At 49.6% G+C, this 23,974-nt stretch overlaps 1 protein-coding gene and 1 non-coding gene across 24 annotated transcripts in view; one reads left to right on the top strand and one right to left on the bottom strand.

Annotated features, from left to right (window-relative positions):
- MAPK8IP3 (mitogen-activated protein kinase 8 interacting protein 3) overlaps positions 1-23,974 on the top strand; it is a 76,975-nt gene that overhangs the window by 14,468 nt on the left and 38,533 nt on the right. For 4 of the 23 annotated variants that reach the window (XM_053275983.1, XM_053275979.1, XM_053275976.1 and 1 more), the window contains exons 5-11: positions 4,299-4,322; positions 7,666-7,810; positions 10,319-10,565; positions 11,343-11,442; positions 12,879-12,997; positions 16,610-16,621; positions 20,878-20,895. In XM_053275983.1, coding sequence (XP_053131958.1) covers positions 4,299-4,322; positions 7,666-7,810; positions 10,319-10,565; positions 11,343-11,442; positions 12,879-12,997; positions 16,610-16,621; positions 20,878-20,895 — 665 coding nt within the window. The remainder of the gene's footprint in view (positions 1-4,298; positions 4,323-7,665; positions 7,811-10,318; positions 10,566-11,342; positions 11,443-12,878; positions 12,998-16,609; positions 16,622-20,877; positions 20,896-23,974) is intronic. The other 19 variants (XM_053275989.1, XM_053275987.1, XM_053275992.1 and 16 more) reach the window with 14 other exon arrangements.
- Positions 15,186-15,254, bottom strand: TRNAA-UGC (transfer RNA alanine (anticodon UGC)). The gene has a single exon. It is a non-coding gene; the product is annotated as a tRNA-Ala (tRNA).

The raw sequence follows: 23,974 nt of genomic DNA, 5'->3' as shown, positions 1-23,974 counted from the left end.
CTTTGCTCATGCAAGCTCTTGAGTGACTCCTGCGCTGTGAGTGTGTGTTGACATTAACCCAGTCTCCAGCTGGCCCTTTCCTGTGGTGTCTTCATGCTTCCAAGGAGCTCCAGCCAATCTCTTCATCATGGGCTTCATGACAGTTCCAGTTTGCCGCCATTGGTTGCCCTACCCTCTGGCGCTCTCCAGTCTCTCTCTCAGGACTGGCGGTGAGCTACGCTGCAGCAGGTCCAGCCCATCCACTAAGCAAACCTAGGTGGTTGCCTTAGGTAGCAGTTCCTGGGTGGGGGGGGGGCGCTAAACAGTGCCAGAATATAGCTCCCTGTTGTATTGCACCTCTGAAGTACTGAACAATGGTTACGAGTGTCATATGGAAGACTGCACCCTGCTCCCCCAAAGGGCTTGCACATTCTGTGTGCAGAATACAAAACCTTTTTGCTGTTGGGTGAAAGTCAGGCGGAGGAGTTGGGGACTAGCAGTGGGTGGATTCGAACAACACACCTACTGGGAGCATGCACTCCCCGTGATCCAGTGGTGTAGTGCTGCAGGGATGCAGACCCGGTACTTTTCTTAGGAACATAGGCAGCTGCCATATCCTGAGTCAGATCATTGGTCTACCTAGCTCAGTACTGTCTACACAGACTGGCAGCGGCTTCTCCAAGGTTGCAGGCAGGAGTCTCCTGCAGCCCTGTATGGAGATGCCAGGGAGGGAACTTGGAACCTTCTGCTCTTTCCAGATCGGCCTCATCCCCTGAGAAGAATATCTTACAGTGCTCAAACATGAAGTCTCCCATTCACAAGCAACCAGGGGGCAGACCCTGTTTAGCAAAGGGGACAAGTCATGCTTGCTACCACAAGACCGGCTCTCCTCCCGCAGAGTCTCAGCAGGGACTTAAAGCCTTTGGCTTTCTACATGGACACCATGTACTGCTCTTGCTATTCCACGAGTAGCTGAATACAGGACTGCAATTGATTTTATGACCCTTCTTCGTGTCTCCCATTGCAAGCAGTATCCTCCACGCTTTGGGGCTGACAATCCAGACTGCTCTTCTGGGTGGATAACCACATGAGGTTCAAGCTCTGTAGGATTAGGAAACTATCCTTGTAACAGGAAACCCCCACCCCACCCCACTCCAATTATTGCATCTATCTAAGTGGGGATGTGGCCCATGGGGTGGGATGGCCATCAGGGTGGGTGTGGCTATGAGGGCTGTCAAGGAGAGCTCCCGCACTTCTGAATTTGCAACAACACTGCTTCTGGGATCCACTGTTTCCTCCTACTAACTGGTTGGCAGTTCATGTGAACCCACCCAAAGTAAACCCCCAAGATCCTATTTAGAAGCGAACGGGGAAAGCACACGTTTAACGACCATGCAGTGGCCCCTAATGTTCGGCTTGGCCCTTGGGGGAGTGGGTGGTATGTGATCAAGTATGTAAAAAAACAGTGATGGATCAACCTGGCATCGAGCTAAAGGAGACCTTGGCAACATGAGTCTCTTGCTGTCCGTTGGCCAAGCTGCCTCTCTTCTTGGGGTCTGTCTGGGTGTTGGCGGATTGCTAGCCTCCTGGGAGGAGAGAAGGGACACCCACGCCAGGCGCACTGTTGGGACAGTTTCCTGTGAGCAACTAAGCAGCGAGAGGGGGCTTTTTCCTTCATTCCAGGCAGTAGGTTTGGGCCAAGCTCTGCACAGTTGTTCCACCATGCGCATGGTTATTCTGCCCTGCCCCGCCCCACCCCCTTATTGCAGAGGTTCTCAAAATTGGGTCCCTGGGTGTTCTTGGACTACAACTCCCATCTCCCCCCACCACAGTGATCAGTCAGGGGATGATGGGCATTATAGGCCAACAACATCTGGGGACACAGGTATGAGAATCCTTGGCTAATTGTGTGTCACTTTATGCACAGTCTTTTAGAGAGGTAAGACCATTTTGTGTCTTTTTTTGCTCTCCAGATACTTTGTATGTTCTGCTTCTGGGTGCACTGGTGTGTATGTGTGTGTCTATGTGCATTCTTTGTGTCTTGCTTCCATTGGTGTCTGTTTGTGTGAGCGCATGGTACATGCTGTGTATAGGAACATACTAATATATTGCTTGTTTGTTTATTATTTACACTTTTATCCTGCCTTTTATTCTGAGGTCCCAGGGTGTTGTACCAAAAAATGGTTCAAGTTTTTGCCTCCTAAATTTTTGGGTTGGCTCCTAGATCCTAAAGAAATGGGTCAAGACCCGTGCTAGGGTCTCATCCCCAATGGATCCCCCAAACATCCATAGAGAGAATGGGTCAGATGGAGAAGACCTGGAGGCGGTTCCCACGATCAGTGGGAGCTCCCTGGGGTGGGTGAGCGGGGAGAGCGGGCTTAGGCTGCTCTCCCCACACACGAGCAGGCAGTCTGCTCCGGGCGGCCGAAGCGGCTGCCCACCCGACTGCCAGCTCTGTTACGGAGCCGGTGGGGGCTGGGAGGATCGGGGGCCACATGGCCCCCGGAAGCTCCAGCATGCCCTGCGTGAGTGCGCAGGGCATGCTGGAGAGACCCCCGAGCCGGGAGGCTACTCGTGAGCTGACGTGGCACGGAGCCGCACCACAGCAACTCATGATTGGAAAGCCCGGGTTAGTGGAGTGCTCGCTCCGCTAACCTGGGCTTAGGGGAGGGCTACTTAAGCGGGTGAACCGATTTGACTCAACCAGGCTCGGCTGTGAGCCCGGTGAGTCTCACGGTCGGTGGGAAGCACCCTAAGCACCCTTAGCCCGCTTTCTTCTGACCGTGAGAATAGCTTCCTGGACTGCATGAGCGATGGATTTTGTGCAGGCACCTTGCTTCCACACAGTCACTTCTTCCCAAGTTGTCCTCCCACCTTGCTTCCACACAATGAGGCTATTCACACAGTTCATCGAAATCAGGCTAGGGTTGCTGAGCCCGATTTCGGTGGACCGTGAGAACCACCAGGCTCGCAGCCGAGCCTGGTGTCCTCCAGGCAGTTAACCTGCCAAACTACCCCTCCCCTTAAACCCAGTTTTTTTAAAATCGTGCGTTGCCGCAGCAACTCACGAGGAGACCCCCGATCGCATGGCTGAAAAGCAGCCTCCCGGCTCGGGGGTCTCTCCAGCGTGCCCTGCACACTCACGCAGTGCATGCTGGAGCTTCTGGGGGCTGCGCGACCTCCGAACTTCCCGGCCCCCACCGGCTCCGTGATGGAGCCGGCAGTCGTGTGGGCGGCCGCTGCAGCTGCCCGTCGCAGACTGACGGCTTGTCTGCGGGGAGAGCGGGCTTACCCCACTCTCCTCACAACCCCCCTCATGGCTCCTCACCGATCGTGAGAAGAGCCTCAACGAGGCGCTTCACATGACATGTGTGAAGTGCTTGAGGGGGTTCTGCGGAGAGAGCGGGCCCACTCTCCCCGTAGACGAGCAGCCGCTCGTAGCGGCGCGGCCAGATCGGCTGGCCACACAACCGTCAGCTCCGTCACAGAGCCGGCAGGGTCTGCGGGGATCGGAAGTTCCAGGATGACCCCTTCCGAGTGCGCTGGGCATCCTGGAGAGACGCCCTGAGCCAGGGAAGCTGCTTGCAGCCTCCCGGCCAGGGGTCTACTCATGTGTCGCTGTGCACCATGGCGGCACATGAGCAATGAAATGGGGTTAATGGAGCGCTCGCTCCATTAACCTCATTTAAGGGGAGGGTGGTTTAGGCGGGCTAGCCGCCTTGGGAGCACCGGGCTCGCCTGTGAGCCTGGTGGTTCCCATGACCACTGGAAAGCGGCCTATGCTCCCTTAGCCCACTTTCCAGTGGTTGTGGGCATAGCTTCAATCAGTTCTCCCCAGGTTTTCCTCCCACCTGGCTTCCGCTCAACCCAAAATTAGGAGCACACACTGCTCCCAGACCCGGGTAGGGCACAGTTTTTGATTGTGTGAATGACCTCCATGGATGGCTACAGGGCTGCCCCCTCCCATGGCACAAGATGGGTAGAGGCCAGCTGGGGGTGAACACCATGTGCTAGTGGGGCCATCCTGAAGCCGTATGGCCCGTCCCTGAAAAATCTCCTCCGCCGATGTGTCCTTAAAGAAACAGGCATCATCCTGGGTCAGGCGAGCAAGATTGTATGTACTGTGTTTTCTGGGCAGCTGCATGTTTATGAGGCTGGGTGTCGATATCTCCATCTGCTCCCAAGCGAGCATTTTGTGTGAGCACTTCACATGTGTCCGTGTGCTTGCATGACCGTTGCACTCTAATGGTTGTTCTCTTGTCTTGCTTCTTGTGCCGTGGCCTCTCTTGTGCTGGCTGCTCTCTGTTTTGTCACCTCAGTCACCGCCAGCCATGGAGGAAAAGGTAATTCCAACTACCTGGCTTTCAGGGGGGCGGATTGTGTGCGCATGTGTTGGGGTGGGGTGTGGAAGGCTGAGTGGGCGTTGAGCTTTTCTCCAAGTTGCTGTGTGGCCACTGGGAGCATTTCCTTGCTCTGTGTTGCCATGGGCTGGGCAGATGAATGGAGGTAGGATACTCTGGGGCTGTTATTTTATTTATTATTATTTCATTTAAAATATTTATACCTCATCCCTCCAGTGCACTACTGTCCGGGGCGGCTCACAACAATAAGATAGACACAAGATACAATACAAGTAATACAATTAACTAAATTAAACAGAAATGTTGTCAGATTAAAAACCACAAGCATTGGGGTCAAATTAAAACTGAAAATTATAACAAGCTAAAGAACCTACCAGATATAACAAAATAATAATAATGGAGCATTAAAAAGTCTCCTTAAAAGGTGCATTTTAAGATATTTTTTAAAAACACGAAGGGAGGGAGCATGGTGGAGCTCTTCAGGGATGGCGTTCCAAAGCTGAGGGGCCACAACCAAAAAGGTCTTGTCTCTATTCCCTGCCAACCGGATCTCTGTTAATGGCGGGGTCATGAGCAGGGCCTGAGTTGATGAGTGGAGGGCCCTGGCAGATTCATATGGGCAAATGCGGTCCGACAGGTACTCCGGCCCCAAACCATGTAGGGCTTTAAAGGTCAATACCAGCACCTTGAATCTAGCCCAGAAGCGGACTGGTAGCCAATGAAGCTGACGCAGGATGGGTGTAATGCTCGTGAAGCGACTTGCACCCATGAGCATCTTTGCGGCAGCATTCTGAACCAGCCGAAGCTTCTGAACAGTCTTCAAGGGCAGCCCCGCGTAGAGGGCATTGCAGTAATTCAATCTGGATGTTACCAGCGCATGAGTGACTGAGGTCAGGTCCGACTTCTCTGTTCATACGATCATGCACATGGTCAGGTGGGGAGGGCGGAGGCAGGGTTCAGCCCCCCAGACAACCACTCACATCCTGGGTGGGCACTCAAGCCGCCTGCCCACACAAAAAATGCTGCTCCCGGTAGCGCTGGTAAACAGAGGCCGGGACTCGTTGTCCTGGCCTCCGTGAATCCCACAATCCATCTGTTGGATAAGGCAATGCATAAGGCAGCTGCCATATACTGAGTCAGATCATTGGTCCATCTAGCTCAGTATTGTCTGCACAGACTGGCAGCAGCTTCTCCAAGGTTACAGGCAGGAGTCTCAGCCCTGTCTTGGAGATGATGCCAGGGTGGGAACTTGGAACCTTCTGCTTGTAAGCATGCAGTTGCTCTTCCCAATGCTCACATATGTAGTCTCCCATTCAAATGCAAACCAGGGCAGACCCTGCTCAGCAAAAGACAATTCATGCTTGCTGCCACACAACCAGCTCTTTTGACATAAACTGAGCTGCAGTTTATTGCGACTCTTGATGACGGGAATTGTAGTGCAACAAACACCTGGAGACCCTCAGGTTAACTACCCCTATCCTAGACCAGGGATTCTCAGCGCTGGGTCCCCAGATGTTATTGGACTCCAGCTCCCATAATCCACAGCCTCAGTGGCCTTTGACTGGGGATTATGGGAGCTGAAGTCAAAGAACATCTGGGGACCCAACTTTGAGAATCCTAGCCCTAGACTGTTGGAAGCAGGGTTCCCTGGAAGAGGGATTCCCAGATGTTGTGGACTACAACTCCCATAACCCCCCACCAAAGGCCATTGCAACTGGGGATTATGGGAGTTGTAGTGAACAACATCTGCAGGTCCCTGTTATAGGGAACGCTGGTTGGAAGCAGCCTGTTCTTCATAAACTTCAAGGGGTGAAGCCATCATTCCGTGGTACGTTTCACTGGAATATATATATATCCGCTGTCAGTCAGTGCAGACAATAACCGAGCTGGATGGACCAGTGGTCTGACTCAATATAATGCAGCTTCCTGTGTTCAAGGGAGAAGGGCCGTACCTCAGCGGTGGAGCATCTGCTTTGCATGCAGAAGGCCTCCAGTTCAGTCTCTGGCAGTAGCTCCCTGGCAGCATCTCCTGGTAGGAGAGCTGGTCTTGTGGCAGCAAGCATGACTTGTCCCCTTAGCTAAGCAGGGTCCGCCCTGGTTGCATATGAATGGGAGGCCAGAAGTGTGAGCACTGGAAGAGATTCCCTTTAGGGGATGAAGCCGCTCTGAGAAGAGCATCTAGGCTCCAAGTCCCCTCCCTGGCAGCATCTCCAAGATAGGGCTGAGAGAGATTCCTGCCTGCAACCTTGGAGAAGCCGCTGCCAGTCCTGGACCAGATTAAGTCAGCTGGCCTGAGCATCATGTGGCCCAGTGTGGCCGACCAGATGCACCCAAGCCCCGAAGCAGCCCTTGGAGGCAACGGTCTTGTCTACCCTGACTAGCCGTGGCTTCTGCAAGGTTTTAGGCAGGAGTCTTTCTCAGTCCTCCCTCCTCTAACGCTGACCTTCAGCCCCAAAGGAAAATGCCTTATACTGAGTCAGACCCTTGGTCCAGCTTTGACCCTCCAGCTGTTGTCAGACTACCACTCCCATCACCCCCAGCCAGAGTGGTCAGGGATGATGGGAGTTGTAGTCCCACATCTGCAGGAGGCCAACCTCTGCAGGAGGGCCAAAGTTGAACAGCCCCGGCTCTACTCTGATTGGCAGTGGAATGAAGCGCTGGACACGCCTGCACACGTACTGAGCAGAGGAAATCTGGGATTGGAACTGCTAAGAGTTGGAGGGTGTTGCTTCCCACCCACAGGGAAATTAATTCTTGTTCCTCTGGACCCCCCACTGCCCTGACTTCCCAGCCTCAAAGCAATTTGCGCCTCTCTCATCAGCCTTCATGCTTGCTGCCTTTGCTTGTCCCTGGGGCCTTGAGTCCATTACAGCCGTTTCGCACAAGGTCACAGGCAGAGTGCTTGTAGCCACCTCTCAGCAGGATCTCTTGGGAAATGCTTTTCTGGAGGTCCGTGCAGCCTGGCTGAGGAACAGCCGGAGAAGGCCTGGGGCGTTTCCGCAGCGCTGATGCTGGTGCAAACTCAGAAAAGCTGGATGCGGCAAAACTGAAAACTTCCATGTTGCACAGAGCTTGTTTTCCTGCTGGAAGAAGAGTTTTGTGTGACTCTGAAGCTGGCGTGTATTATTTGTTTGGAATGATCCTAAACAGCTTCTGTAATCCACCTCACAACTATGTTGATAACTATGTTGTTGAATTATTGTGTTGGTTTCTACATTTCAAAGATCTGCTGGTTGCTCTGACACTTCCCTCCCTCTCTTCCTCTGTCTCTGTCTTTTGTTCTCATTCCCTCCCTCCCTCCCTCCCTCCCTCCCAATCTTTCTAGCAGGAAGGACCGTCCTAATTCTTTGAGCGTCTTCCCCATCGCTGATGGCATGGTACGTGGGCAGGTGGGGGCCAAGATCGCCCCCGCAGTGGACCACTGGCACCTGAGTGACCTCGGCCAGCTGCAGTCCAACTCCAGCTACAAGGTTTTTTACACCATCATGGAACAAGGGCTTCCCACCTACTTGTCAATGACATCTCCATAAGAGCAGAGAGACCTCTTTGTGTCTGTAACCCTTTGCAGCCTAGATCATAGGAACAAAGTCACATAGGAATCTGCCTGTCTGAGTCAGACCATTGGTCATCTAGTTCAGAATTGTCTACACTGACTGGCGGCAGTTCTGCAGGGTTCCAGGCAGGAGTCTCTCCCAGCCCTACCTGGAGATGCCAGGGAGGGAACCTGGGACCTTCTACATGCAAGCATGCAGATGCTCTTCCACTGAGCTATGGCCCCATCCTCTAAGGGGAATATCTGGCAGGGCTCACACACAGTCACCCATCCAAATGCAAACCAAGGCAAACCCTGCTTAGCAAAGGGGGCACTTCATTACCACAAGACCAGTTCTGCCCCCGTCCCCTTTCCATCACTGAAATCTGTTTCTACACTAAGAGTTTCACTCTGTGTGTGGGAGTTCCCCCTTTCTTTCCCTTTTTTCCAAGATGGAAGGAGTTGGCCCATAGTCTACCCCATCTTTTTCCTGGGTGCAGTGGGATAGTGTGAAACTGGAAATGCTGGAGGGGGAAGTGTGGTGGGGGAGATAAGGGCACCCTTCCTGCGCCTTAAAGTGACCCCCGGCATTCAGACCGGTTCGAACACAGGGTCTCCAAACCGGTTTGGCATTCTAGGAATAGTACGCTGAACCGGTTCGTTCACATCCCTACTAGCAGCTTGCTTTTTTAAAAAGGAAGATGCACTTTGCAAGAAGCTGAGTTCTACACCTAATTCCACACCCTGTGCCTTTTCTACGGAAATTTATTTTCCAATGATGTGCCAACAAACCTCCACACCAGTGGCTCCCCGTGTGCAAACCGGTCACCAACGCAGGCATTCAACAATTAGGGAAACAAACAGACTGTGCACAAAAGTGTCATTGTAAACAAAATTGCACTGTGATTGTTTAGACACAGAAGGTCCCTTTGTACTTGGTATCTGATGCTAGGCTTTTCTCCTTCTACGCACTGTTACACACACTTGAAAATCATCGCTATCAAAGTGCCACGTTGAATACTTGAACCTCACTGGCATTTTACACACACAACTTCAAATTTTGGTTTCTAATCAAAGCAGGGCAGAGTCGCCTTTAAGAAGCATAGAGCTGCAAAGGGTTAAGCAGCCACCCTTCCACAGGCTTCATTGTCATTTTGCTACGCGCTTTTTGTGTGTGTGAGCTGTGAAATTATAGCAGATATATTGCACAGGAATTGACTACTATCCCTGTATCAACAAGGTTATTATTGGCCTTGGCGCGAGAGGCCATCTTTAATACTGTCTCAACAGCAGTGGGTAGTTATTAGGGTCATTCAGGCAACCCATAAGTCTGGGGCTGGCGAGGGAAGATGGTGCAGGCTCTGTTGGAGAGCTGATTGGCTCATGGAGTTTTCCAACTCTGACAGTTTTTCTCAGTTCCCAAGTAGGGAGAATGCTGTCTCGAACATGGTGGTAGTAGGGATGGGTACTGTTGTGTGTAGGAAGTAGAGGCGTGACTTTGTGCAAACGTGTGTCTTGGTTTTTATTTATATATTTATATATTAATGTCTTTTGAGTCCTGTCACATGTTGGACTGGATCCTTACAGCTTGTTCACACCTGTGTTTTGCCGCAATGCAAGAAATCCAGCATTTAGTTATAACTGAAGTAGGAATGCTGCTGTTTAGGTGAACAGGAGCTAGAGTGGTCCGGTAGCTAGAGTGGTTCTAGCCTTCCAACTCTGTAGTTCAGTGATAATCAGAGGAGGACAAGTTCTTCGAGGTCTCTTTCACACTCACATGTAATCACAAAATGGGAGCTCACAGCTCCTGAACTTTGGAAGGAGGCGACTTCTACCCTAATAATAACAGCGAAAACAAGCCTACGCATACACAACACAGTTGTGAAGAGTGTTCCATAGCATGTTTCAGTGTACTGAAGTGTTTGAGAGATCTCTCACCCCCACCCCACCCCGTATATTCTTCATAACAGCCCTAGGATGTGTGTTAGGCTAATACTGACTTGACCAAAGGCATCAAATCCTACAGATCAAATCCTGGCTGTTCAGAGTTGTTTGTTATTTATTTATTTTTACATTTCTGTCCCACTCTTGCTCCAAGGAGGCCAGAGCAGCATACATGGTTATGTTTATCCTCAGAACAACCTTGAGAGGTAGGTTAGGCTGAAAGAGAAGTGGCTGGTTCAGAGTCACCCAGTGAACCTCATGGCTGAATGGGGATTTGAACTCAGGTCTCCCTGCTCTGGGTCCAACACTCTAATCACTATGCCACACTGGCTCTTGTTCATATGTAGTTGCCATAATAAGCTTCTTGGTGTGTAGTGCTCATGTGTCGTAATGCTACAAGGCAGCTGTCAAATCAATCAATGGAGGAATTAACTGATACATGTGGGTGCTGTTTTCCCCCTTTTCTTTTTTTATCCCTTCTCCAAACGATGTTTTGCATTAGTGCCCACATGATGAAATGTCCGAATCTGGACAGTCCTCTGCTGCGGCAACGCCAAGCACCACTGGAACAAAATCCAACACCCCCACCTCATCCGTGCCCTCTGCCGCCGTCACCCCACTGAACGAGAGCCTTCAGCCCATGAACGATTACAACATCACATCCAAGAATAACAAGCGAGCTCGGGAGAAGCGCAACAGCCGTAATATGGAAGTCCAAGTCACCCAAGAGATGAGGAACGTGAGCATCGGTATGGCTGGCTGGTGGGCCTTTCTCTTTAGTCTACTCAGGCCTCAGGTCAGCCAGAGGTACTCTTGGGCAGCTGCGGTGCTCCAGTGCCTGGCAGGGCCCATCACTGATGTCTGCCCTCAGAAGGTGGAAGATTGGGTCCAGTCACTGGTAGCTGCCATTTTGCTCCTGGATTGGGCCCAGTCACTGGTAGAAGATTGGGCCTAATCACTGATAGCTGCCATTTTGTTCTTGGATTGGGCCTAGTTGTTGGTAGAAGATTTGGCCTGGTCACTGCCTTTTGCTCTTAGATTGGGCCCAGTCACTGGTAACTGCCGTTTTGCTCTTGGCCGCTGTTTTTGTAGTCACTGGTAGTGGCTATTTTGCTCTTGGCCACCATTCTTTCCTCACAATGCCCCTGTTGTAGTGTCATTCTGGTGCATAGAAAGGAAAGGAAAATGGCAGCCACCAATGGGAGTTGCTCCTTTTGCTTGGGGATTCTGAGAGTTGTAGTCTACAACATCTGGGAATCCCTGTTAGAAGGAATACTGGTCCTGAGCCTTCTCCCCATTCCCCCACACAGCAGCTGCTATTCAGCTTGAATGGACACACACACACAACCACAACCACACCCAAAACTGTGCATTGATCATAATGTGTAGTGTAGCCCTCAAACATGAACCACCTTGTCCAATATCCTCCATGATAAGTAGAGGCACAAATGCATTTTGCAGGTCCAGAAACTTTGCAGGCCCTCACTGAGCAGAAACGCGTCTTCTTTCTTTGTCCCATCCCGTAGGAATGGGAAGCAGCGACGAGGGGTCAGATTTTCAGGACATTGACTCGACTCCAGAGTTGGACATAGGCCAGGATCCTAGGCTGGAGCGCACTGGAAACAGGTAACAAAAATAACAACAACAAATATGTATATACTACTTTTCTTCAGAAGTTTCCAAAGTGGTTTACATAGAGAAATAATAAATAAAGGTGGATCTAATAACAACAACAATAAGAAATAATAATTGCTTTATTTGTTAGCCACCCCATAGCAAATTGTTCTCTGAGCAGCTCACAAGAAAACAACAATAGAATAAAACATACTATTATAAAACACATAAAACAAAACAAAGGTTACAGTAAAATAAAAAAAAAATTGTAAAAATAACTTCGAAACCTGTTTTAAAAGGCTTGAATGAACAGAAAGGACCTGGCGTCTAAAAGAATAAAGTGAGGATGCCAAGCGAGCCTCACTGGGGAGGCTGTTCCATAGAGGGAGTGCCACCACCAACAAGTCCCTCTCCCTAGTAGCCACCCACTTCACCTCATTTTGTGGAGTTTCTCGGAGCAGGGCCTCTGAAGAAGTTCTCAAGGTCTGGGTAGGGACATATGGGGCAAGATGCTCTCTCAGGTACTGGTACTACTACAACTACTATTTATATAACGCTTTCCAACAAAAGTTTGCAAAGTGGTTCACACAGAAAAATAAATAAATAAATAATAAGATAATTCCCTGTCTCCAAAGGCTCGCAATCTAAAAAGAAACCAACAGCAGCCACTGGAGGGATATTGTGCTGGGGCTGGAGAGGGCTGGTTGCTCTCCCCCGCTACATATAAGAGAATCACTCCTTTGAAAGGTGCCTCTTTGCGCAGTTAGCCAGCAGACTGGTCCCAGGCTGTTTAGGTCTTTAAAGGTTAAAAGGTCTTTAAAGGGCTATGAGGGCACTTGATGAGATTGCTCCTCAGCGGCCTTGTGGATCTTGACTTCCTTGGTTCTCTGAGGAACTTCGAGAGATGAAGTGAGCCAAAAGACGCCTAGAGCGCCACTGGAGGAATACTAAGACAGAAGCCAACCGAGCACGGTTGCTTGCCCATGTTTGGGAGTATACAGTGGCGATAAGTCCTCCCGCTCCCAGCATCTACCGCTGCCCTTCGCCACACCAGTGCTCATGTGGGGGTGGAGGGGAGGGCAGCGGCTGCTCGCCTTCCCCACAGAACCCTCCGGCCCTGCCCAGCAAGGTTGTGCGAAAGGCCTCTGTCGCTCCTGTGAGCTGCGCTAGAATCTATGGGATGAAATTTCAAGTAAGCAGACTTAGGCTAGGCAACAGGAAGAATTTTCTAAAGGCAAGACATGTTTGACAGACTTCCTCATCCAGTGGTGGGCTCTCCTTTGCCGGTGGTTTCCAAACAGAGGCTCCGAACATGTAGACCGGCTCTTACTTTTGCTGCACTGTTGTTTTTGCTGGACTGTGTTGGACGACATGGAATAACAACAAGGGAAACAGCATATGGTCAGGCACAATATTTCTGTGTTTCCCACGCCCCTCTTGCCCAACAGCCCGACGCAGGGGATCGTGAACAAAGCCTTCGGCATCAACACGGACTCACTGTATACCGAACTTACTGAGGTGGGCTCAGAGGCCATCGGGGATGTGGATGAAGGAGCAGACCTGCTAGGTAAAGGATGCCTCAAGAGTGCTGCTTTTCATATGCTAACTTCATGTGTCCCACAACAACCCTTTGAGGTAGGTTAGGTTGAGAGGTCTTTGGTGCAGACCCGGAGATGGTTCAGCAAGGCAGTTAAGCTCCAGAGGCTGAGATGATAGAAACCGGATCCCTTTAAATGATCTGTGTCCCAAATCCTGGGATGTATGGAAATAAGAAAAGGGACTTGTTCACATAGCAGGAAGAAATGGAATTGTGTGACCTGGATAAATTGTGCACATTTGTCTAATTTCCCTTATATGACTTTTCCTGGAATTTTGATTTGTTTGCATAATGTATTCTGCTCATAATATAGGTCACTATAATCTATCAATCAATCAATCTTTATTACGGCCAGAGACCAGCATAAAATTATACAAGTTAAAATTTGTCTGTTGAAAGTATGGGAGAATAAAGGTGATTGCAAATATGATACATATAGAAGGGCTAAAACTAGACGAATTGCAATTTAAAAACAGATTAAGATAAAATGATTACTTACATACACATTAATAATAATAGAATAAACTACTAAGAATAAGAAAGATAAAATGGTACTATTTCTGTTATAAAAAAGCGCAAAAACGATATATGATTAAAAGAGCATAATTCTGTTTCTATTATAAGAAAGCATAAAATGGTAATGGTAATAGCATAAAATGGTAATAAAACTGGGCAAGACATTACAAGAAGCAATAAAAGCAATAAAAGTTAAAATGATAAAAGACAGCAGTAAAAATGCAACAATAAAATTCAAAGCACTATAATCTAGGTCACTATTAAATCAGTGATTACAGAGCTCACTGATCTGAGGGCCAAGTCCTATTATTCTTAGGAATCCTTCTCAACCCACGTTTTGGTTTCTGAGATTTCACCAGGGTGCTTTCCAGACTAGCTGTTCAAAAGCAGCAAAATGCTCTGTTCAGGCAAATCACTTTCAAAACGTAAAACCTGAAGGGGGAGCAGTCTCGCAAAAACTAACAACCCGAAAAAACAACACCTTTTTCACACTGGATAAACGACGTCGTAGCACTAAGTTGCAGTGATTAAATTCAAAACAAGGCATCTGACATATGAATAGTACCCTGGTGCTTTCGTAGGGATTGTGGTGTCACGACACAGGAAGTGTGGAAGTACACTTCAGAGATGTGTCTTGACCCTGTTCCAGGGTCTAGTCTGGAAAGCACCCAGGTATTCCTCAGGCACATTTAGGTATTCTTTCAAACCATAAATCAGGGCTAGGAACTTAAACAAAAAATTACACCAAGATTTTCAGGAAGTCGGATTCTCTGGCTAAAAACATATCCTGTGTTTTTTTTTCATTGTGAAGAAAAGCAGCATATTAATAGCAGAGGATTGGACTAGATGCCTCTTGGAGGCCCACAAGCAGGAGATAAAGGCCTTCTTTCCTGCCGTTGTTCCCCTGCAACTGGTATTCAGAGGCCTCTTGCCTCTGAACCTGGAGGTAGCCTATAGCCGTCAAGACTAATCTCCAATGATAGATCTAACTCAGTATTGTTTATGCCAGTGGTTCCCAACCTGGGGGCCTCCAGATGTTGCTGAACTGCAACTCCCATCAGCCCCAGCCACAATTTTTTGTGTGGATGCGGAGGATGGGAGTTGTAGTTCAGCAACATCTGGAGGCCCCCAGGTTGGGAACCACTAGGCTACACTGCCTGGCAATGGCTCTCCAAGGTTTCAAGCAGGAGCCTTTCTTGGAGAGCCAGAGATTGAATTTGGGACCTTCTGAAGGCAGATCAGATGCTCTGCTACTGAGCTACAACCCCATCCCCAAATTGGACATGCATGGGTCTCCCATCCAACACTAACCACACCATGATCACCTTAGCTTCAGCCATATGGCTGTATTGTATGCCATACCAGGGATTCTCAACATTGGGTCCCCAGATGTTATTGGACTTCAACTCCCATAATCCCCAGGCCCAGTGGCCTTTGGCTGGAGATTATGGGAGTTGAAGTCCAAAAACATCTGGGGACCCAATGTTGAAAATCCCTGCCATAGACTGTGCTCTGGGACCCAAAAGTTACATAGGTTATCTAGGAAGCTGCCTTTTCTTGAGTCAGACCATTGGCCCATCTAGCTCGATCTTGTCTATACTGACTGGGAGCGGCTCTCCAAGGATTCTCTCCCAGCCCTACCTGGAGATGCCAGGGATTGAACCTGGGACCTTCTGCATGCAAAGCAGATGCTCTACCACTGAGCTACGGCCCCATCACTCCCCTCCCCTGCATGTTCCTTTCCACCTTATATGTGCACAGGTCAAATATGTGAGCACATCCAGTTTGGCACTCTTTTTTGTTGCAGACTAAGAAATATATTTGTCTTTCATTGTTCAGTCAGCATCTAGAAGGCAGGTATGTCCAGCCAATGAGTAACGGTTGTGGTTGCTTCGAGGACGGGGGGCGGGAAGAACTTGATTTTGCTTCTAGGTGGCCTGATAATTTTGGAGTAAAGCTTGCTTTCCCTCAACTAAGAGGGGAATGTCTGCTGAAGAGAGGAAGCCACAGAGTGCCCAAGTGGTAAGTGATGTACCATCTTTATTAAAAGAGCGAAGATTCGATTCAGAGATGAATACTGTATTTCTAGTGCAATCCTGCTCAAGTGATAGTACTCCAAGCCAAACACGGCCCACCAGCCAAGCACGGCCAGCTGCCAACTCCGTCTCAGTCCGCTCCCTACATTCACTGTCTTCCCAGCAACTGCTCAGGCAAGGAGGGTGGTTGACCACCTGACCAGCCACAGTTCGTGGCTGGTGGACTATGTTTGGCTCGGGGGTCTGACGCTGGGATGGCCTGCTCTAATGAGCAGTGCAAAAGGATTCAGGTTTCAGTGCCTTTGAAGATCATGAGTGATATCATGGCGTTTGGTTGCAAAAGGTAATGGGTTTGTTCCTGCCAGGGCAGGTGAGTCGGGCACCCTTCTGATCACTGGTAGTGTGTTTGCAAAGATCAAGGCAGGAGGAGGAGAGAGTGATCATGTGTGAGCCAGAAGCTGGATAGTATGGGCACAGCCAGCCCACATTCTGTCTCCAACATTTTATCAAGGGTGGATGAAAAGCTGCTCTACAAATGATCACTTCCCCTTCCTTCTTCCTTGATCTTTGCAAATACACGGCCAGGAGGGTGCCTGTTGTGAGAACAGCTCTCCAATGTTATACTGTTCTCCACGTTAGAAAAGAGAACTTAGAGGAAAGAAAACAGCCTTTGTAGAAAGAAAGCGTAGGAAACCAGGCACCATGGAGAGAAAGCACTGTTAAATCCAGGGTTGTAGAAGGCCGAGACTCAAATCCTCACCCATATTTTCATCTGAAAAACTGATCTCTTCACACCCTACACCTCCCCAGGTGTTCCCTATGTAGATTCATGCCATTTGCAGTCATGGCGGGTCCTGTCTCTTTACAATTTCATGCCTTTTGACATTGAAATGGCAAAATCATTGTTAATTTTTTCCCCTCCGGAATTTTTTATTTCCTTGGTTTCGGTCACTGATTGACTCTTTTTTGTTTTTTCACTTCCTTTACCCCTCCTCCTGTCTCTCTGTGCTTCGCTGGACATGGCCCATAGGGGAGTTTTCAGGTGTGTATCTCTCCTCTGTTCAGATTCCTCATTTGTTTCCTGTTTGTTTCTTTTCTCCCGTTCCCCCCTTTCTGGAATTTTAAATGGAATGACGTGGGTATACACATGTGACACTCCCCTGCTGTTGTCCAATCACGGTTGGCTTTGCGGACTTGGTCCCGCCTCTCCCTTGTTTGATTGGCTTGCACGACTAAGATTCTGGGCCCAGTAGGACATCTCTGCTTTTTGCTCACATGTCTGCGACATCTTGGTAAACTTTTCTTTGTACCTTTCTGCAGCATTGCTCCACACTCTCTGCTTTGATCTCCCTCTTTGGGATGGGGATGGGATCTGCTGTTAATTTATGTCTATTATGGGGTGGAAAGTTTTTTTTCTTTCTCCCCCCCCCCCCGCCCCAGGGCAGGCAGTGCACCCAGATATTGACTTAGAACTACAGCCCGTGGCTGGGGATGATGGGAGTTGTAGTTCAAAAACAGCTGGAGGCCAAGGTTCCCCACCCCTGACTTAGAGCTTCCTTATTCTGAGTGAATTTAAAGGGCAAGAGTTTCTTCATCTTGCAGTGTCATTCGTTAGATTTCCCCACCCTCATAGGAAGCTGCCTTATACTGAGTCAGACCCCTGGTCCATCTAGCTCAGTATTGTCTACTCTGACTGACAGCGGCTGTCCCAAGGTTTTGGGCAGAAGCCTTTCCCAGCCCTACCTAGAGAGGCTGCTAGGGAGTGAACCTGGGACCTTCTGCATGCGAGCAGATGCTCTTCCACTGAGCTCTGGCCCCATCCCCTAAGAGAAATATCTTATAGTAGACAGCACTCCCATGTAGTTGCCCATCCGAATGCAAAACAGGGTGGACCCTGCTCAGCAAAGGGAGCACTTCAAATGGAGTGGATGGATGATGGCAGCCCATAAGGGGCCAGGCAGGATCTGCACACAGGTAGGCCACCCCGTCTGTTCAGGCAGGGAGTGTCAGAATTTCTCCTACTCCAGGTCAAGACAGGGGACCACCAAGCCAGGGATCCAGGAGTGCACCAGCTCTGAGGCTACCTTGGACAGCTCCGAGGAGCAGTCAGCACCTCGGTCAGCACTGAGCAGGGAAACCAGAGCTGGGCAGTGCAGTGCAAAGGGAATGTTGCTCCTGCAGCTTCTTACGCCAGTTTTGATGGCTGCTGCCCAGGAAGGATGAATTAGCCCCACCCCTTCCTAGGAAAGGCAGTGTTTCTTAAAGGGGCCTTGCCTGCTTTCTTGTGCAGTGGCTCTGACGGTATTGAAGGAGCCTCTGCTAAGACTGGTAGATCCTCAGGAGGCTTCTTCGAGTTGGGCAATGAAAGCAGAGCTGTGTCTTCAGCTTGTGGTTGGGGTACTGGCTTGGGTTCCCCAGTTCTCCTGATGTGGCGGGGGAGCGTGTCTCAGTGGTGTAGATTCATGTGAGGTCTGGATCTTAGCTTGCTCCCACCCTGTCTTATTCCTCGAACTTTCCACCACATCCTTCCAACTTAAGGGGGCCTGACAGTACTGGACCATAGGCAGTCGTGGAACAAGAGCCCGAAGTAGGGATCTAGGAGTCAGATGCCAAGGAGCCAGACACAATGGATACTGTTGTTGGCTAGGTGAACTCACAGCCTGACCCGGAAGCCTTTAGAGTCCATCCAGGCCAGAGACATTCAATGGGCAGCCTGGGTAGGTGGAGTCACTCTAGTGCCTAGAAAGCCCTTTCATCCCAGAAGCACACCCACCTGCGGCTTTAGTAGGGTGTTGTACCCTGTGCTGCACAGGGTGGCACCACAGTAGTTGGTCTGGTCCTGATTCTAACCCTGAGAACTCCTGGCAAGAGTTGATTGTTGCTGTTATGATGGAAGTTTTGTTTAGGGTGGTTTGATACCCCATGCTGCCAGCCCCCAATGGCATGGTTTTCCAGTCCTGCTGAATCAGGCAAAGGGCTATCTAGTCCAGCATCTTCTTGCTAGTCAGGTGCCTCTGCAAAGCCTGCGAGCAGAAGACATATCCCTCCTCCCAGTGTTGCACCCCTGCAACTGATCTTCAGAGGCATCCTGCCTCTGAGCCTGGAGGTAGCCTAGAGCCATCCAGACCAGTAGCCATTGATAGACCTGTCCCTGAATTTGTCTAATCTCCTTTTAAAGGCATCCGGCCAACACCACATCCTGTGGCAGTGAATTCCAGAGATGAGTTGGCTGCCGTTCTAACCACCTTCCCGAAAAGGAACCTAGATTTGAACCCCCCCTTCAAACCTTGAGGCTGTTCTCACGAGCAAACCAAGACCGGGCTTGCCTGCCCGTGAGAACCGCCAGGAGGCCCGTGGCTTGGTGGCAAGCCCCACTAGCGAACCCAGCAGTTAGCCGTGGTTAAAGGCGCAAGCTTAACTCAAGCTAACTGCTTCTGTGCCAGCACCAGCTGCTCCCAGCTAGAGCTGATATAGGAGCAGGCTTCCGGCTGTCGCCGGGGTGTGTGTGTGTCCCCACAATGCTCTGCACACTTGCGTGGAGGTCCCACACTTGTGCAGTGCATTGTGGGAATCCTGGGGGCTGGACGACTCGTCCCGACCCCTGCAGTTCCTTGCTGCTTACCTTCCGCTGGATCTCCCTGCAGCTCGGCACTGCAGAGACTCTTGCCTGTCGCACACCCAGCAACAACAGGTGGATTGTCTGCGGGGAAGGCGAGCTTCTGCTCCTTCCCCCACCACCTGCCCTCAAGCCCTCTCACTCAATACGAATACGGCGAAGATTTATATACCCCTTTCCAGCAAAAGTCCCCAAAGTGGTTTACATAGATATGAATATATAAAATGGCTCCCTGTCCCCAAAGGGTTCACAGTCAAAAAAGGAGATCAGGGAAAGACCAGCAACAGCCACCGGAAGGATGCTGTGCTGGGGTTGGGTAGGACCAGCCTCTCCCCCCTCCCGCCCCCCGGCTAAATAAAGAGAACCACCACTTTAAAAAGGTGCCTCTTTGCTCAGTCAGCAGGGGTTAGTGTTCAGTCATGAGAAAGGGCTCCTCCGTGAGTTCTGATATAGGTTTAGTTCAAGTGCGTTGGTTAGAATAAACAAGACTGGTTGATTTAGATGCCCTGACCGATCCTGGTTTCTTTCTAACCTGCTGTATATTGGAAGTCGAATGCCTATGGTTGAGGAAGCAGGCAGTGTGCACTTGATCCTCGGGGACATCACGTGGAACCAAGCTTTGACCATGGTTCTATGTTGTCTGAACTGGCCCAAAGCGGGGTGGGGGTGGTCTACAGTGGAAACGGAGAACATGGTGTGATGCACATGATCCTAATTCCAGGAGGAGGCTCCAGCTGAGATTCGGAAGCCGTGTGCGCTCCCATAACTTGTTCATGTGGGCAGGTGGTGGATCGGGAACGGACTCTGTGCTTCAAGCAGTCCCAATAGTTTGGTGTGAGCAGCCAACATGGGTGATCTGGGATTTGATGTGGGGTGCACTGACCTAACGGGATTACTTGAAGCACACAGTCACCTCCCCATCTCGGCTGGGGCCTCTTCCTCCCGGAATTGCGATTGTGAGAACCAGCCCTATGCAGTGTTCCCTCTGACAGGGATTCCCCGATGTTGTTGGTTATAACTCCTGTCATCCCCAGCTGCAGTGGCCTTTGGCGGGGGAATATGGGAGTTGTAGTCAATCAGCAACGTCTGGGAATCCCTGTTACAGAGAACGCTGGCCCTGTGACTTCCCTTTTTTTGCTGTTTCTTTGTTTCCTGGCAATCCAAGGTTGGTGTCCATTCAGTGACACCCTACCGATGGACGACCTATGAACCAGCCTATTAAGGATCTATATAGCAGCAAACCAAGCTTGTTTTTACCAGGGCCTCCAATAACCTCTTTAGTCCCAATACAACTTTCCTCTCCTGCTGTTTCCCCCTGGACCTTGACCACGCTGTCTTTTTGGTTACCCGAAGTGCAATCGGCCTAAAGGTCGCTGTTTCTCCAGGGTAGAGAACAACCGTGGGGCCTGGTATTGCTGTTTGATCAATTTGTTTTGAAGTCTGAGACTTTTCTCTCCGCCAAGCTGGCTCAGAGGCAGACAGAGAGTGGTTCTCACTACCGCATAATTAATGTCCATGCATACGCATCGTCAGAAAGTCCATCACCGTTTGCCGTTTAGAGATTGGTATTTAATGGCTGCTCTTTCTCTCTCTCTCCCCCCTCTTTTCTCTTCTTTATTCCTTTATCTTTCTGTTCCTCTGACCCTCCCCTCCTCTTTTCTCATATGGAATGACTTTCATAGTACGGGATGATTTCTTTGGTAAGGCGAAGGCCATTTTTCAACATATGGGTGTTCCCCTCCCCATTTTTGTTCACTCATTCAACATCTGGTCATGCTTTTTTGGGGATTTCTCAGGGCTTTCATTTTGTTTGTTTGTTCTTGTGATGGTGATGATGTTGCTTTTTAAGAAGCAGTAGACAATTCTCCCATTGCCATCGTTTGGGAAAGACGGTCTTCTGTTTGGGGATGTGGTTGGTTGTCCACTGATGTTTCAAGCAGCTTGCAAGATGTGGGTCAAAGGATATGATCATGAATTGTGTTGGTTTCCTTGGAGGTTTCGCTTTGGAATTGCAAACAAACCCAGACACCCTTTCCTATTTTTTCCATTTATATCTAGCTCTTCTTTCAAGGAGCCCAGAGTGGTGTCTGTGGTTATGTTTATCCTCACAACAACCCTGTGAGGTAAGTTAGGTTGAGAGAGAGGTGACCGGCCCGGAGTCACCAAGTGAGTTTCATGGCTGAATGGGGATTTGAACAGGGACATAGGAAGCTGCCATATACAGAGTCAGACCCTTGGTCCATCTTGCTCAGTATTGTCTACACAGACTGGCAGCGGCTTCTCCAAGCTTGTAGACAGGATTCTCTCTCAGCCTTATCTTAGAGATGCTGCCAGGGAGGGAACTTGGAAGGAACCTTATACAGATGCTCTTCCCAGAGAGGCTCCATCCCCTAACGGGAATATCTTACATGTAATCTCCCAGTCATAATCAATCAATCAATCAATCAATCAATCAATTATACCGCCTGATACATAAATCTCTAGGCGGTGTACAAATCCCAATATTAAAACCACAAGTTAAAATACATAAAACACAATAAAAGCAATATAAAACAAATTATTACAGTTATTAAAATTCTAATTAACAGCCTGTGAGAACAGGAGAGTCTTGAGGGTCTTCCTGAAAACAAACAGAGAAGGAGATGCTCTTAGTTCAGCAGGGAGCATATTCCAAAGCCCTGGGGCAGCCACAGAGAAAGCCTGGTCCTAAGTCGCCACCAGACGAGCTGGTGGCAGCCATAACCGGACCTCTTCGGTTATGGCATTCTGTTGTTCATGACAAAGGAGGCGCTCTCTTAAACAACCTGGACCCAAGGCATTAAAGGCTTTATAGGTAATAACCAGCACTTTGTATTTCACCCAGAAACATATCGGCAGCCAGTGCAGTTCTTTTAAAACCAGTGTTATATGGTCCCTTTGTGTTGTCCCAGAGACCAATCTGGCTGCCGCACTCTTTACCAATTGTAGTTTTTGGACTACATACAAAGGCAACCCCAAGTAGAGCGCATTACAGTAGTCAAGTCTGGAAGTTACCAGCATATGCAACGAGGGTGGATTCTGCTTAGCAGAGAGGACAATTCATGCTTGCTACCACAATACCAAGCCACCTGATGGTGCAGTGGGGAAATGTTTGACTAACAAGCAGAAGTTTGCCGGTTTGAATCCCCGCTGGGCAGCAATGATACAGGAAGATGCTGAAAGGCATCATCTCAGACTGCGTGGGAGGAGGCAATGGTAAACCCCTCCTGTATTCTACCAAAGAAAACCACAGGGCTCTGTGGGTGCCAGGAGTTGAAATTGACTTAACGGCACACTTTACCTTTTACCACAATACCAGCTCATTTCCCTGGCCCTAGTCCAACACTCTAACCACTACACTATTGGCTGCTCCTGGATGGGAATATTCCTTGATGAAAACTTTCAGGATAACTGACTCCTTTATCTGTCTTTGGGTTTCTTTGGGAGGTGATGCTTAGGAACATAGGAAGCGGCTTTATACTGAGTCAGACCATAGTATACCACCTACCTCAGTATTGTCTACCTTGTCCCCAGCTGCTGATTGAGATAGGAGGAAAAGTTCTCTGAGCCAGCTGCTGCTTAGCTGACGATCATGGAAGGAGCCTCCAACTCTGGTTTAAGGAAATTGTACAGAAATTTTATGCTGAACCAGGATACAGCATGAATATCATAGGAACATAGGGAGCTGCCTTATACTGAGTCAGACCCTTGGTCCATCGAGCGCAGGATTGTCTACACTGACTGGCAGCAGCTCTCCAAGGATTCAGGCAGGAGTCTTTCCCAACCTTACCTGGAGTTGCTGCCAGGGAGTGAACCTGGGACTGTCTGCATGCAAAGAAGATGCTCTGCCACTGAGCTGTGGCCCCATCCCCTAAGAGCAATATCTTATAGCAGACAGCACTCTCGTGTAGTCGCCCATCCAAATGCAAACCAGTGTGGACCCTGCTTAGCAAAGGGGATACTGCCAGGGATTGAACCTGGAACCTTCTGCTTGCAAAGGAAGCTGTCTTCTACCGAATCAACTCTGGGGCGCTTTCCAGATTTCACTCTGCAACAAGATCACGACGAATCTCTGAAATTTGCTTCTACACTTCCTGTGTTGTGACACCACTGACAGCAGGGTGCCGTTCTTATTTCCAAAGTTTTGATTCGAATTTAATTGCTGCGATATAGTGCTACGACGTCGTATATCCGGCGTAAAAGAGTTTCTGGTTTTTTGGGTTGTTAGTTTCCGCGAGACTGCTCCCCCTGCTGTTTACATTCTGAATGCGATTTGCCTGAATGGAAGCCTTTTGCTGCTGTTGAGCGGATAAACTGGAAAGCGGCTGGGTCCATCTAGCTCAGCCTTGCCTACTCTGACTGGCAGCAGCTCTCCAAAGTTTCCGGCAGGAGTCTCACCCAGCCCTGCCTGGCGATGCTGCCAGGGATCGAACCCAGGACCTTCTGCATGCAAGCATGCAGATGCTCGGGCACTGGGCTGTGGTCCCCTTCACAAGCTGCCTGAAACATCAGAAGTTATTCATCTTCTTCCTGTCTTCTTGGTTATTGTAGTTTGGTTTGGTTTGTTTCTTTTAAACTCAGCTGCTTCTTCTTTTCCATTCTTGCTGGGAACTTGCCTCTGCCATCACAAACTCACCCCATCTCATTGTGGGAAGAAGGTTCTGTGTACTGTCTGAGTGTGTTGTGATGTGTTTCCACTTCTTGTGCGCTGCCATGGGTCTTGCGATTTTTCATTTGTCTTGAGTGTGCCTGTGTGTCTGC

Source organism: Hemicordylus capensis, chromosome 13 (genome assembly GCF_027244095.1).
Source record: "Hemicordylus capensis ecotype Gifberg chromosome 13, rHemCap1.1.pri, whole genome shotgun sequence".
In the NCBI taxonomy this organism is placed as follows: Eukaryota; Metazoa; Chordata; class Lepidosauria; order Squamata; family Cordylidae; genus Hemicordylus; species Hemicordylus capensis.
This window is presented reverse-complemented; position numbering and strand designations above follow the sequence as displayed.